Source organism: Odontesthes bonariensis, chromosome 6 (assembly GCF_027942865.1).
Source record: "Odontesthes bonariensis isolate fOdoBon6 chromosome 6, fOdoBon6.hap1, whole genome shotgun sequence".
In the NCBI taxonomy this organism is placed as follows: Eukaryota; Metazoa; Chordata; class Actinopteri; order Atheriniformes; family Atherinopsidae; genus Odontesthes; species Odontesthes bonariensis.
Window position 1 is genome coordinate 33,391,206 of NC_134511.1, and position 15,302 is coordinate 33,406,507.

General features: G+C 39.0%; 1 protein-coding gene and 1 pseudogene across 1 annotated transcript; one reads left to right on the top strand and one right to left on the bottom strand.

The window, feature by feature from the left end:
- The first annotated feature begins 1,718 nt into the window (after positions 1 to 1,718).
- Positions 1,719 to 1,871, top strand: LOC142383060 (U2 spliceosomal RNA; annotated as a pseudogene).
- A 1,410-nt stretch (positions 1,872 to 3,281) lies between these two features.
- LOC142383041 (potassium voltage-gated channel subfamily V member 2-like) lies at positions 3,282 to 10,866 on the bottom strand. The gene is made up of 5 exons (XM_075469158.1): positions 9,532 to 10,866; positions 7,650 to 7,874; positions 4,293 to 4,347; positions 3,461 to 3,559; positions 3,282 to 3,307 (listed from the first exon to the last, which is right to left on the bottom strand). The coding sequence occupies exons 1-5, from the start codon at positions 10,864 to 10,866 to the stop codon at positions 3,282 to 3,284; spliced, it is 1,740 nt and encodes a 579-aa protein (XP_075325273.1).
- Between the last annotated feature and the right edge of the window lie 4,436 nt (positions 10,867 to 15,302).

Genomic DNA, 15,302 nt, shown 5'->3' on the forward strand with positions numbered 1-15,302 from the left:
AAATGGTTTAGTGTGATCCACAAGGGGAAAACATCATGAATGAAAACAGCACCAATTAAAGTGCTGCTATTATATCAACAGAAGCTCAGGTGTTTCCATCTGGTGTCACTTGTTTGGTTACAGGCTGTCATCTCGTCTGGAAATGCTGTCAGATATTCTGTCTGTAATCCTTGGCAGAACATGTTATGCAGGACACAGCTGAAATGTTTCCAATACTTTGCTCTGCTTGTGCATCAGCAGAAGATGCAGAAAGACACCAAACTGTGCTGCAGATGTTTTTTTTTTTTAATAGGATCTGGATAGTTACTAATTAGCTATAACATCTCTCTGAAGCCATTTCTCTTCATGTTGTTTTATTTTTTGTTAATGTGAACCAAGAGAGAAAAATGTAAGTAGATCACTGTAATCCCCCACTAACAAGTTCCCCTCACTAGCCCCCAGAGGATATATTTATTACTTGCACTTTAAGTCAGGACATTCTTTGTTGTTTGGCTAATAATAACCTGTTTTGATGATATTAGGTAAGAACTCTGTGCCTTGACCTCTGCGGCTGTTGATCGCTGTCAGATCTGTCACTGGCATGGCTGGTGACACGTGCCGTCTGTTAACGGTGATGTTTACGGATCTATTCTGAAAACTGAAGTTGGGTTTAGTAAGCGCACACACACGCGTAGCTGAAGGTGAGCTTATCTGCTTGGAGTCGCATCGGGTGACTGGGCGCTGTGTATGAGCTGGGCAATTGTGTAACAAGAGGATGTAAATGTACATCAGTTCTTATGGGTTACATATACAAAACAATTCTCAGGGGATGGATGGCAAAGTTGATTTCATTGTCTCAAAAGTTCCATTTTCTACATTAGTCTTTTTACGTTTTACAAGCTTCTGCATTGTAGGAGATAACATAACCATTTCATCCTGGATTCATTTAATAGGTGAAGAGAAAAAAGACAGCAATTATTCAGTTCACTTGTTTTGGTGGATTTGATTTTCACAGGAAATTGAACTTTAATTCAAAGTAAGCAGTTGAACATAAGAATCCCCCCCTTCACACACTACCGCATGTACTATCTGAACCAAATATAAATGAGTATAGATTCTTTGCACATTTAGTAAATAATAATTATAAATCTTTAATTATACAATGCTCAATTAAAGGGACATTATGTAATTTCTTCCCCCATCTAGTGGTGCAATTTTATTTTGCAAAGTTGAATGAATTTGCTCTCCAGCGCCTTGCGTTTTCAAATGTGCGTTGCAACTTCTTGAACTACTGCAGGCGGTATGTGTCAAGATTCAAGAAGCTATAGCTTCAGACTCAAGGTCCATACAAACAAAAAGACATCAAGACACACAGTACAAAGGAATACATAACACACATACAACAACACTATAAATACAGATGACAGATAGATCTCCTGATAGATAACATAAGTTGACATAGCCTTTGGTGTGCAAATCATATTCCGGGAGTTACCGGAAGTGACGTTGACGCAGCGGTAGCGTTAGCAGCAGTGTGTAGTTGCTATCTGGATGTTCTTTTAAATAAACTCCCAGTAAACTTACAAACTTTCTAATGCCTCGTTTTGTGAGTTAAGAGCCTATGTGTACTACGGCAGAAGTTTGGTAACAATCAATTCATTATTAGTGGGATCATTTTCGAGATAAAATCTATTTACCATTAGCGCCGGTAGCGGACGTGATGTCAAAATTACGTCATTTCCACTTCCAGGCCTGGCGTTGGGGATACGTCCCCTACCCGGGGACCATATATTAAATTGATTTTTGGAACAGGGAGATGGAATAGGGGTTTGCTCCGTCCACTCCACGCATCGACCTGGTATTGCAGTATCTCCAGGAACGGTGCACTAAAAAAAAATAAAAGGCCTGGCGTTGGGGAAAACGCGATTCGAAGTGCTTTATGTCCCTCTCGGCACTTGGTCGTTTTTCATAGAGCGGAAGGACATGGCAGCCTCCATAGAGCTTACCTGCTCTAGATACAGACAAGTTATTCTTCACTCAGGAGGATAATTGAGATTTTTGAGAGATAATTTTACACCAATGAGGACTAATTTATGAATGAATATGTTGATTTGAGCTAATAAATTACTTAATTTATTACATAGTGTCCCTTTAAGTTGAACTGCAGCTGAAATCTGGTTGTAACATAAAAACAGACACTTGATCTTCTTTGGAGCCACACATGCAAATAAGGAGTTTAGCTGAACAAATAAAACGTGACATTTTCATTTTATAGTATTATACTTGCACTGAAGACATCAAAGCAGATCAGTCACGTGGAAAATAACTATCCAACAATTATCACACCTTTGAATAAAACTTGAATCTGGGCTTTGTAATTAGTGCCAAGGGATGGAAAAGTAAAACCTCTCTCTCTCTCTAAACCTCTGATATTTAATACGTGGTGCTTTCATTTCTTAGTGTGGTGTCATTATGCCAAGATCTAAAGAGCTCTCAGGAAAAAGTTTATTAAATCAAATTCCAAAGAGCTTGCGAATATGACCAAATGTACCTTTTTTTCCACATTATGCAAGTATACCAAGTTGCCCCAAGTTTACCTAATTCTTTTTAAACTATACATGTGCTTAGGACAGTTTTCCATTTTAGAGAATAAAATAAGACCAATGCTTAATTAATCCATTTTCTCACTTTAATGACTGGTACTTTTACATTTTTGTCTTTTAAAAATAGATCAACAATGTTGATCATGTTTTATTGTTTTGGGGGGTTTATTTCCCCCCAAACAACCGAGGGCTGAAATCATCGAAACAGGTATTGTAACGAAAACCAAAGATCCAAAACAAGTGTTGGCTAAATGGCAACAAGTTAGCATGATCCAAGACTACCAAATTAAACAGATTTGCATTGTAAACACAAATCTGGACAGCAGAAAAACACCTTGTGTGTTTGAGGTGTCAAAAGGTGATAATGCCGAATACAACCAAATATCACATGTTGGAAAACAAAGGCAGAGACTACAGTGGTTATGTACTTGTTGTATTTGCAACTTTGCTTCATTACAAACATTAACGTAATAACTTACAAGTGCAGCTGCATTTGCAGTTATACAATGCTGAGTTAAAGAGTATTTCATATGTTACTAACAAACTAAGTGGCAAACAAGAGGGGTGGGAACAGTGAACACGTCCACAAAATTGGAGTGTCTAACTGACTGTGGCCTAACTTTGCCATTGTTACTCCAGAAAAAAGGAGGAAGAGGTTGGAAATTGCACATGGACATCCTCTTAAATCACTCCAGAGGTTTACTTCAGTATGGTGTCTTCGTTTGCTGTGAGGAGAAAAGTGAAAAACAGGGTTTTTTTTGTTGTTGCCTACAGATAGCAATGTCACAGCATCTGGACTATGCACTAGTTTAGTTACTGTGCCTGCACACACAAACTGGAGGCTGAATGTTTGATATTAACAAGCATGAAGATGTTACCTTCTGCTAACTGCTTGGCAATGCGCTCCTGCTCCTCGCGGACCTTCTTCTCCTCCTCCTCAATCCTCCTTTCCTCCGCTGCGATGGGCTTCAGGTTTTCTGGACAAGTGAAGAGGTATATTTCAAACGGATCAACTTTTCCCCCCTTTCTTCCTTCCCTTTGAAGGGAAACCTACCGATCAAGCATATGTGCTTCTAAACCACATCTAGTTCTACAATCTAAACACTGGGTTTGTTTATACCACACACTGACTGCACCTTTTCATGAAGATTTGCCAAACTTGTGGATTCGTAGAGAATCAGAATCATCTTGTTTAATCCCATACACACTTAGCAGGTGAACCAAGATAGCCACATGTTTCTATTTATCATATCAAGACTACACAAATGATATAAATGGTCTGTCTAACCTCAGAACTAATGTATCTAAACTCTTCAATCACATCAGAAACATTATGTTGACAATTACAGTGATATTTTCTCAGTTCCACTCACTGAACATCCCCTGATAAAGTTGGAAGCTTCACTTAGGAAGCTTCAATTTTTAATCTTCATTCAAAAAAAACAAAAAAAACCTTCGATGTCTGCATATACATAATTAATATGAAACAGTCCTAGTTTCCATATATAAGATACTGCAGGATTTTAGGATAGGTTTATCAGCTTTTGTCCAGTGTCGGATTCTAAATGAGCTTAATTATAAAAACATGTCTCAAGCCTTTACACTGAGGAGTGTAATATATTTTGCTCATTTGAAAAACATTTGAGTGTGTTGATTTCAGGACACTACAGCAGAAAAGTTACATTTATGTTGATTATGTAAACAACTCACCATATCTCTTTTTACCATAGAAGATCCCAGCAATCAAAGCTGAATACCTGGCTGTCTGTAATGGGAAAATGGACATACAGTACTTGGGTGATAACACTGGCAGTGTCTGGCTAACTGGCAGTTTGCTATTTGCCATGTGTAACATAAACAGTAGGGGGCAATAATGAAGACCACACACTGATCCAAAGATAATCATTGAAATACAGCTGAACTACATCCTAAACAGGGCTAAACGTATTACAGAGGATGTGCCATCTCTAATAAATTTTAATCTTTTAAAATCATTTAAATTCATATCAACATATCAGCACCGAGTCGCTTCGATGCTGCTATGTGTTAGCATTAACAAAATGAAGGGTGTTGCTCGGTCAGGGCACATTGCACTGACAATAGATATGCATTGTTTTTGTCATAATTCCACATAACTGTAACTATTACCTGGTTTGACTTAAAGATTTAGTTACTGTGTCAGTTTACAACTTGCCTTAAGGTAGCATGCCCATGGCTAATAGTTAGCATGTTAGCGTGCTCTGCTGTTCGGCTCTGAGAGTGAAATACATCTATTTGGCCCGTTTTACAGTTAAGACACAAGGCAATATTTTCCACAATATATCTGACAACACAAACCTTAATCAATGGCGACACTGCAACGGGAGGAGCCATAGTTTTGCAGCAGAGGTCACTTTACCAACGCAGAGGACTACGGAAAAGAGACGTATTCTTCTTCGTTGAACTTTATAAGCACCGTTATTAAGCACTGTTACTGTTGCACTACTGCCACTCTCTGGACAAAAGGACACAGCACAGTGACAATAAATAATATTTACTGTGTTTTTCATTGTAGTGTTTTGATGCATTGTTGAATTTAATATTTTGGGTAGTTTTTCTTCTTCCTCTGTGTCTTCTCGGGTCAAACACGTTACAAACTTATTTGAATTGATATTGAATTAATTAATGATTTCTGGCTTATATTTGTGCTTATATTTTTTTTCTGGAAGATACTTTTATAACATTTATCATCTTAATTTTAGCTTCACAATTAAAAAGAATGTTTTAGACATAAACTGGACCCATGCATCCTATATATTTGATAAGCCATTATGACATGTTTAATAATGACTCTGCATTCAATTGCAGAGGCTTACCAAGGGAAGCCCACGAGTGGCTGTATTACCTGAAGGGGCTCAAGCAGGCTTGCCTGGGTACCACAATCCTCTAAACTTTTCACAGGTGTGTGGCAGAGAGCATCCTCACATCATTTATCAATGTGGTATGGAAAGTGCTCTACTACAGACAGACAGCAGGTAGTGAAGTCAGATTATCCACCACCAGAAGCTGTCGTTCTCAAAAGCTGCTACATACTAGAAATTAATTTATGTGCAATAATACTGTCATATTTGTACTCACTTGCACCTCCTTTGTTGCTTTTGAATACAAGGGTACTCTTTTATGTGCAATATTTCTCAATATTTGTATTATCATTACTCATTTGCACCTTCTATTACTCATTTTCACTTTTTATGATTGTGCTGTAAGTTTTTTATTTTTGTTGTTTATATATGTATTTTTTTTTTATTACGTTTGCTTTTATTCCCTATATTATGCTTTTTTAGGTTACCTTTTCTGTTTCTGCTCATCAAGAGTTTTTTCCTTCTTTCATTTACCTCATTTTCCAGAATGACAGTAAAGCCTCTTAGGTCTTGAATTTTCAAGATCCGTCTTACATAGATTACGTTATGCAGTTTATCACTTTTGCAGGGATTCATATGTTCAGGTTTTTTCCAACACTTTGTTACAGATACCTTAACTCATCTGTGGTCACGTTGAAAATTACAGATTGTTCTACCGTTGATCTCTTTTGCGGTTCGAAAACATCCAGCTTAAAGGAAAATTTCGTGTTTTTTAAACCTGGACCTTGTTTCTGGCATAAAATACGTTCATCTATTCACCAATAACAGTTTGGTGAAAGTCGGCGTCCTTCGGAGATTACACGAGATCCGCCAATGTCCATATAACGGGAGTGAACAGGGCATAGACAATACAGCCTCTAAATAAGACATTATCTGTCTTTATTTCACCAATAGTTTAAGCCGAATGAATGAATGAACGCGTACTATTGCACTGTTAGCTCATAGCTGCTGTGTTGTTGTTATCCAGGGCTAACAGGGGGCTAATAGGAAGCTTTCTACACACGCGTCGTGTGGGATAACTTCATCGACGTACGCTGCTGCACAGCTATTTAAAAAACCGAACTTCCCCTTTAAGACCTTGGTTATTATTGCTGATAATGTAGCATTTATTGTCAGCCAGTGTTAAAGTTGCCAACACTTGCAGAAAAAAGAAGAAGCTAAATATCTTAATTGAGGGTTGTTTCTCTTCTTTTATTGCACTACCGTGGAAAAGGTTTTGCAGTAGCAACTATCATCCTTAAGAGGTCAGTAGAGATTTGTGCACACAAACACTTCAGTTGTCAGGATGAAAGTTTATTATTAATAAGTTTATCTAAAACAGTGCTATGAGACTGCATCCTGTGATTTAGCTGCGTGCATAACAAATGCATTATACTGTATACATTATTGGCAAACACTATGAAATATTGCAAAAGAAAAGAAAAGCAAACTTTTGCAAAGCCTTTATGTGTCGCTTGTGTGAGCACACACTTTAAAAACAAACTGCAGACACACTCACAAACAAGGTTTTAATAGATTTTTTTGTGCCCTCTCAAAGTCTGCAGCGTTCGAGCTTTTCACTGAAAATGTAGGACGTTGGTAATATGACAGATTTTCACTTTGAGAAATGGAAGCAGGACTGCTTCTTCCAAAACGCACTAAGTTTCAAAAACATCAGTCAATCATTTACATGTGATTGTTGATTATAAAATAGGATTTACCTTGTGTATTTATCCCAGCTTCACTGAAGCCACACAATACTTATATGAACACAAATATTCAGCCGCTATAATGTGTGAAACTTCTTTATCCCATGAAATTTTAATAGAACAGAATTTTGTATACTACAATATTCTATCGGTTTATTAACTGACTTTACACAGAATTTTGTTTTGTTATACCCCTTTGTTCTCCTTATATAATTTTAATGAATTTTCCTTTGAACCATTATGGTCCTTCCACCATTAACTGGTCGACAGAGGCTCCTGATGCCACATGTTCATGTGTCCCCTTCCAAAAGAAGCCACCTTACAGGAACACATTGCAGGTTGTGAGAGGGGAATCATACTCTCTGGTGCCTCTTCAGTGCGTTTGCCCTTGTCATGTATATTAAATGCACAATCTTAAAGTAAAGCATATTAGATACTTATTGAAAGAGAGATCACTGGTTTCCAAATATTTTGCCGACTTTATTCATAGTCCTCTGGGCGAATCTCACCCTCCCTCGTTTCTGCTGGGAGGCTGTGTACTGGTTGGACTTGAGTTTAGCGTAATAGTCTGAGAACTTGTTGAAGAGGATGGAAATGGGCAGGCCGTTGAGGATAATTCCGAAAGCGATGCAGACGAAAGCAAAGAGGCGACCCAGTATGGTCTCTGGGTACACGTCTCCATAGCCCACGGTGGAGATGCTCACCTGCAGGGGAGGGAGGAGAGCAGTCAGTGCTGATGGAGAAACATGGACCATAAACATAAACTGCAAACACTGCAAATATACCTGTCCATACCTCAACTTAATTTAAGATAAAAAGGGAACTTTATATACAGTCCAAGTGGTGTTACACGCTGTAGATGTATGAAGTCTTTGCAGAGTGAGGCTCTGACAGTCAAAAGCAAACACTGACTTTAACCAGAATGTTAAACTGGTGATTAATTCTTGTTTGCATTATGCGGGCAAAGATTCCATCAGCACACATCATTCGACAAGTATATGTCTGTATAAATAGCAGATAAGAAAACTATTTTGTTGTTGCCATTGTATTGGTATTCTAAATGTGTTTACTATATTCAAACCTTAGGGCTTTTCAGGTGCCACATAGTTTGTTAAATGTGATTCAAAGTGGGCCTGTGCCATTCGAAACATAGCGGCAGATTTCTTTCCACCTTGATGTAGTTCAGGTTGGTGAGTCTTAAGAGATAACATTTCTTTTGTCGGATGTGTAGGAACCAGCTTAATTAAGGCCTTCATATCTTCATTTAGAGTTCTAAATGGTAGGTAAACTAGTAATAAACACAATTAAACTACAAATAAAAATGGCCAACAATGTTCATCTGTACTTTGCTCTAAAAACATGGTATGCAGAGCCTACAGATCCATCAATGTTATTTTTGTTATTTAGTAATAATTTTTTTATGCTCCACTTAAATATTATTTCTACATCTATAGGATCATATACTGTATTTATAGCTACATATAGATGTTTCTTGTTATGATAGCCCTGTGTAATTTCTGCTGTTGTCACTAGCCTTGCCGTGTAGTCTTTGGAATGGATATGCAGTTTCCTGCTCAGGTTTCCTGCTTCCTCTTCCTGTTCATAGGCACAGATTTAACTATATTGTAAGCCTCTATTCAGGGGTATGTCCCTTAAAATGAGAATCTCTGTCCACTGTCACAAACCATAGAATCAAAGTTTAAAGTATATATATACATATATTTGTCAGAATGTCTGTCATCCATGACTACATTTCCTAAACATCCAATCATAGCTGTATGAGACACCCTGCAATCAGACTGTGGCAGAATTGGCTCTGAAGAGGCCTGTTCAGTGACTCATTTCTGTAGAATACAACAAAAGTCAGCATCAGTGCTTCCAATTCCCCCTACCATAAACATTAGTATAATTCGGAGGATTATGATTTCCTTCCCTCGGATTAGAAGTAAGATTCCACCATCTGCTCTGAGAGTGGGGGGAAAGATCTGTTAATGGGTTTATTCATGGTAACAGGTACGCTCTGTCAGTCAGAGGTTTGTGTGTATAGTTTTTAAAATACATGAGGACACGAGGACATACATTGTTTGGTATAAAATTTTAAATCTTCCCATTGACTTCACAAGTTAAATTCCCTAAAGCATTATGGGACATACAGAGCTGACACCATTGTGTTGTGGTGTGATCAAATAACATTACAAAGTTCATTCAGGGACGTTGTCAGCTTTAAATGATTCAAGAAAAAGTTTTTCATTTTACTTAATGAGATCTGTTACTCTAGTTTCAACATCTTTAAATATTTATTTCCTGCTTGTGATACCACTTCATCTTTTACATAATTGCATTGTACAGAGATGTACTTACAGCTGCCCACCACCACGCATGAGGTATGCTGGTGAAGTTTGTCTGTGGCATGTCATGTTCCACGGTATAAACCATGGCAGAGAAGCTGAAGATGCCCATAGCGATGAAGAGGAAGAGGCAGCCTACTTGTTGATAGCACTGACGCAGGGTGAAGCCAAAAGCCCTAAGACCTGTGGAGTGACGCGCCAGCTTCAGGATACGAAAGATTCGCATCAGTCTCATGATCCTCAGCACTTGCCCCAGCTTTCCCACCTGCCCCACTGCCTGCATGTCAGCCTCGTGCTTCACGTAGTTTTCCTGATTATCAAAGAACTCCAGGATGCCCTGCACGTACTGAGGCAGGATGGCGATCAGGTCCACAGTGTTGAGCACACTCCTGCTGAAGGACCTCAGGTCAGGTGTGGATATTAGGCGCAGCAGATACTCCATGGTGAAGAAGGCGATGCATATGGACTCCACATATTCCCAGTAGGTCTTGCCACTCAGCTGACCCGCATGGGTTCTGTACTGCATCTCCTCAACTGTGTTGAGTGTCATGGCCACCAGGGAGATCAGAACAAACAGACTTGAGGCTAAAGCCATCACCTTGGCCTTGATGGAAGAAAAAGGCTTCTCCATCAGGTTCCAGATGGCTCGACGGATCTGGCCCATGAACATGTCGTGGAACAGCTCCTCATTCTCTTCGATCTCCACCTCAGCCTCCAGCTCCCTCTGGATCTTCAGCTGCTCGTTCAGCTCATCTTGCCTCTCCTCAAAGGAAATGCGGCAGCAGCGGTGAGTGTTCTTGATCCTCACGCCCCAGTAGTTAATCTCCTCCAGGAAATTGCGAGGACACAGCTCGTCCTTGATCCACAACACACCCGTCCTGTAGAAGTTGAAGATGCTGTGGAAGACATCTGGATCCCTGTCAAAGAAGTACTCATTGTTGTTCACTATGTAGTCATCACACAGATCCAGCTTCATGTTGTGGTCTGTGTAAGTTGCCAGTCGTCCTATTCTGGTCTTGGGGTACTTTGCTGCCATCTTGTAGGCTATCTGGTAGGACTTACCTCCTACATTGATGTTGATCACGTAGTTCTTCTTGGAGGGGGAGGCCTGCCTTGAGAAGATGCTTAAACCACCCTCTTCTTCTTCATCCTCATACTCAGCGTAAATGTCATAGATGTCCCTGCTCAGCTCTTGCATGGAGTTCCATGTCTTCACGCAGCTTTCCTTGACTAGTGGGTAAACTATCTCAGATGGTCTTCGATTAGCATCCAAGTCTGTGACTTTGTAGTTGGGGAAGAGACTTTGTCTCCTGTTCCACAAGTTTTCCATCTTCTGGGCGCTGCCCATGGTGACCACCCATAGGCTACACAGCAGACAGACTCTGACCGACCGGCATTACTGCTGTCTAATACCCCCTTCACCTAAGCATAGAAGACTTGAGCAGGATGCCTCATGGCCCCATTAATGTTGCTGACTGAGAGGATCCGCATGCTTATAGGACATCTAAATACCATTATCCTCTGCTGAGCTGCCTGGCTGACATGATGTTGGCCGTGCAGCACATCCCAACAAATAACCATAAAATAATTCACTAACTTTTTAAAACTGCTGTAGAATTTGAACTTAGAAAGCTTCAGCTAATTTGGGTGATTTTAAAACAGAATAGCCAACAATCAGAGTTGGTTTTTTTTCACTTTATGAATACACGGGCAATAGGTCATGCACTAATCTTTTTTCAAATCCCTACAGATTACTCGACCAGTCATATTGGAAGGTTTTGAATGGAAAACGATAATCTTTTCTTTAAGAAAACACCTATATCATGTATTATCAAATCATGTAATGTGCACTTTTTATGTGTATTTTGAAATGGAAGTCTATGTAGGAGGTCTCTATATTGTTCATGCAGTTTGTTTATTTTTTTTTTTAGGGGGGGGGGCGGTTGTTTTCTTCTACAGTGGTTTAAAATTTCTATGGTGAAGGGAACAAAGGAGGGCTTGTGGACACATAGATGAAGACGAGGGCTTTAAGCATTAGCCTACTTCCCAATTGGAAAGGGGTGCAGGGGGTTTCAGACGTGTTGTATAATCATTTTTCTCTTTTACTGTTATAGAAGCATCAGCTGTAAGGTTGTGACCCTTCGTGTTACCTTAACTAAGAGGTCGGAATGAATTAATCAGGTGGGATTTAACTTGAACGAAACCCTGTATGTAATATAACTTTTCTTGCAACTCAATCCTCTTATTGGCTGTCAGATTATGGCCCTGCACGTCAATTAACAGCCCAAACTGAGCAGAGATGGCATTGTGCAAGACCGCCGGCTGATTTCATCAAGCACAGAGTACAATAAGCTTTTATTTACCATTATTGTGCCAGCCACCCATGAGGAATTAATATGATTAAATATTTAAGTCATTAGAGCTGTTACATTTAAGTACAGCTGCCAGAGTTAAGCTAGTCTTGTTAGTGTAGTGGGTCATGAAAGCTGAACTGGAGTTGTCATGGAAACCACAGGGTCACATTGGAGAAAAAAGATCAAAATAAAAAGTTAACATATTTAATGAATCAGATCATAAAGTGAACAGCATGTAATATTTGAAAGTCCTTGTCTTGGTGAACAAAATCTGATGATGTAAACAATAAAATGCACTTCTACTCAGTGCTCTCAATGATCTGCTTCAGCTTTACTTATTATAGTGTAACTATGTCTTCTTTGTGGTTAATGTTGGCAAACATTGGCATACTTTAAACGCCGCGGTGTTGACCGACTTCGCTTAGTGCATTTGCCGTCAAACAGAGTTAAGCATTAACTAAAACAAACAACTGACTCAGGGAGCAGAAAATGAAGGAACATTTGGTGTCATTATCCTGTTAGCACCACTTGTTAAATAAGTTATTTCACAGAAGTTCTAAAAACAAAATGATGCAAGATTGAACTCTAAGTTTATTCTCTCTGTCAGTCTAAAACATATTCTGTGGGTTAATTGAAACCATCCACATCCAAAACATTTGGACAAAAATACTTAGTAATAGATCTTGCTCATTTTAGTTTATCACAGTTTGGCAGCCACCCCTGCAGATTGGCTTGCTCATGAAATGCTTTACCTTTGTTTATTATTATTATTGTGCCCCGGAAAATGAAAACTGTAAATTCAAATTTCAAGTCAAATTTTATTGACGTCATTCTTTACTTGCATTTTACAGTGATTCTTATTATCTGGTCTCAAAGTCCATAGCTTCCTGTCAGTCACTAATATGCCAAAGAGACATGGATCAAAATTGGTGAACTCTTTTCAAAGTTGCTCAGTAAAACGACAATTTAGGTTCTAATTCCTCCTGTACGTTCAGGAGTTTGCTGTCATTCACAGCTGGGAGATCCAAACACAGATCGTTCAGCAACAATAAATGCTCGTGTTTGGCCTGACTGCCTCTTATGAGATTATGGAGACACTAAGCGTCATGGCTGTCTACAAACTTCACACTTCACATTTTATGACAATATAAGCAATGAGGTACAACATGAAGAAAGTTTTTTTTTTTTATCCTTTCAGCTGTTCTTTACCCCTGAAAATCCATGTTTTCAGAATTTGATGCAAGGTAAGAACTGCTCTTTGCCACCAGAAGCGCTCAGTCGATCATCCATTCATCCATCCATTTTCTATACCCGCTTAATCCAATTCAGAGTTGCCGGGGGTGGGGCTGGTGTCTATCCCAGCTGTCATTCGGCGAGAGGCGGGGTACACCCTGGATAGGTTGCCAGTCCATTACAGGGCCACACAGAGACAAACCACAATGCACACTCACTCATAACATGCACGTTTTTGGATGTGGGAGGAACATGCTAACGTTACACAGAAAGGCCCCGGTCGGGATTCTCACCAGGAACCCTCTGCTCAGTCGATTAGTCCAACAGAATACAACAATAGTAAGAAGGGATTCATTGACTTATGTGTTCTCAAAGGATAAAAAAGGAGTTATCTAGACTAAAGAAATATGAATAAATAACCATGCTAAAGATAGACTCTTACAGTATTTTGCTCTCTGAACCAGATCATCTCTTTTCTACATCGGTTCTCACGTGCTCACAGGATGCTGGAGCCATTCTTAGTTGACAGAGACACCCTGGATAGGTCAGCAGCACCCCAACATGGCTGTGCACGCTCATCATGTGTCCGTGTACATTTGACTTGTCTTACACTGCGTTGAAATGCATGGTGATGTGATACCGAAACCCTTCAGAAGACACAGCAATACAAAGAGCCACACTGGCACTTTAGTGTTAAATTTAGTGGCAGATTAGTGTTAAAGCACATAAATGAATGACTAGCAGAGCAAAGTTTGCTCTCTCCAGCAGATGGTGGTATCACGATCACTAATGAAGGTATGGCATTCAACAGTTGTGTTGGAGGTTTGTGCATTATAAGTTAATCCCCTCAAGATTCCTTTTAGTTTTTACAAACGGGAGACTACAGACATGTTGATTTTGAGACCTTTAAAGAAAGAGCAGTTGACAGAAATGTGTCACAAAAGACATCTTTTACCAACAAAACACTTTTATATGTTACAATAGGAAACAGACAGGAGCGCATAATCCATCCTCAGCTTCCTTGGTTTCAAGATCCGGGTGTTGTACACAGTGCTCAGTGTCACACTTTCATAGCCCGTAGCAACAGCTGAACTGGAAAGGTTACATTGATAAATTGAAAAGCTTTTTTTCTTCCAGCTTTATTTTTTTTTTTACATCAAACTAAATCTTTCCCTCCAGCTGCAGCTTTGATTGGCCAGCTGTTGTCTGTTGGTTGGAATCCTGTGTGTCACAGCTAATTGTTGTTGATTACATCGTCGATTTTGTTGCGATGACGAGGAAATATCTGGAAGAGAGCATACAACAAAACAACTTTGACATTTTGAGCGCTATCTGAACGCTGCACTTGCTTTCAGAGTTGCTCCTTTCTTGAGATTTTTGTGTTTATGAAAACATAAAAACTCACGACTCCAAAGTTTGAAATGAAACTCACATGGGAGGTTTGGATATTTTCAGAGTAGAGATGGCTTAATTCCATTGATCTGTTTCACCAGTCATCAATGTTGATAGAAACACCTGTGCAAAACCTGGCTACTGAGAGTCCAAATGTCTCTCAGTTGTGTTCTGACATAATGAACAGAAAATGCATTCTTAAGGCAAACCAGGTCATATCTAGATGTTTTATAGGGAAAACTATGGTGGAAATTTGAATGTAAATGTCCCCTGCAACATGTTTTATGGAATTTTTATTTCAGTAATCCATTAAAAAGACGGTGTAAACATGTTAGCAGACTTCTCATGGTATATTTTCACCAAGAACTAAATCCAGAGGTGTCGCACAGCAGGGCCTGACTTGACTGAGGGCTCTGTCAAGTTACTTACATTACAATATGAGATTATGTAAAAGTAAAAGGTTTAATGTGGAATTGTCACATAAGGTTTAAAGGACGCTAGAGTAATGAGGAAATAAACCGTTTGTATATCAAATAAAGCATAGAGAGCTGTTTTAATGGCTTAAAAACGCAATTAACTTAAGTGTGAGGCATTCTGCCAACTCATGTCCTCTCGTTTATAGGAATTAATTTTTGGTCCAATTTGATAGCTCAGCACAACTTATTTTGTATATTTGTATTTGTATTAAAGTAGTAAAGTGAAAGGAGGGAATTGTCAAAATAATAATAAATGAATTAATTAATCATTATTTGATCATTTCCACGTTCCTGTAAAAAAAAAAAAAAAAAGAAGAAAAAAATCTATC

Excerpts from the sequence above, each read along its gene's own strand:
- LOC142383041 (XM_075469158.1), bottom strand. The coding sequence starts at position 10,866 with ATGGGCAGCGCCCAGAAGATGGAAAACTTGTGGAACAGGAGACAAAGT. Across the intron at positions 7,875-9,531 it reads ATGCGTGGTGGTGGGCAGCT|GTGAGCATCTCCACCGTGGG; the intron begins GTAAGTACATCT and ends CCTCCCCTGCAG. Across the intron at positions 3,308-3,460 it reads TGCCAAGCAGTTAGCAGAAG|CAAACGAAGACACCATACTG; the intron begins GTAACATCTTCA and ends TTCTCCTCACAG.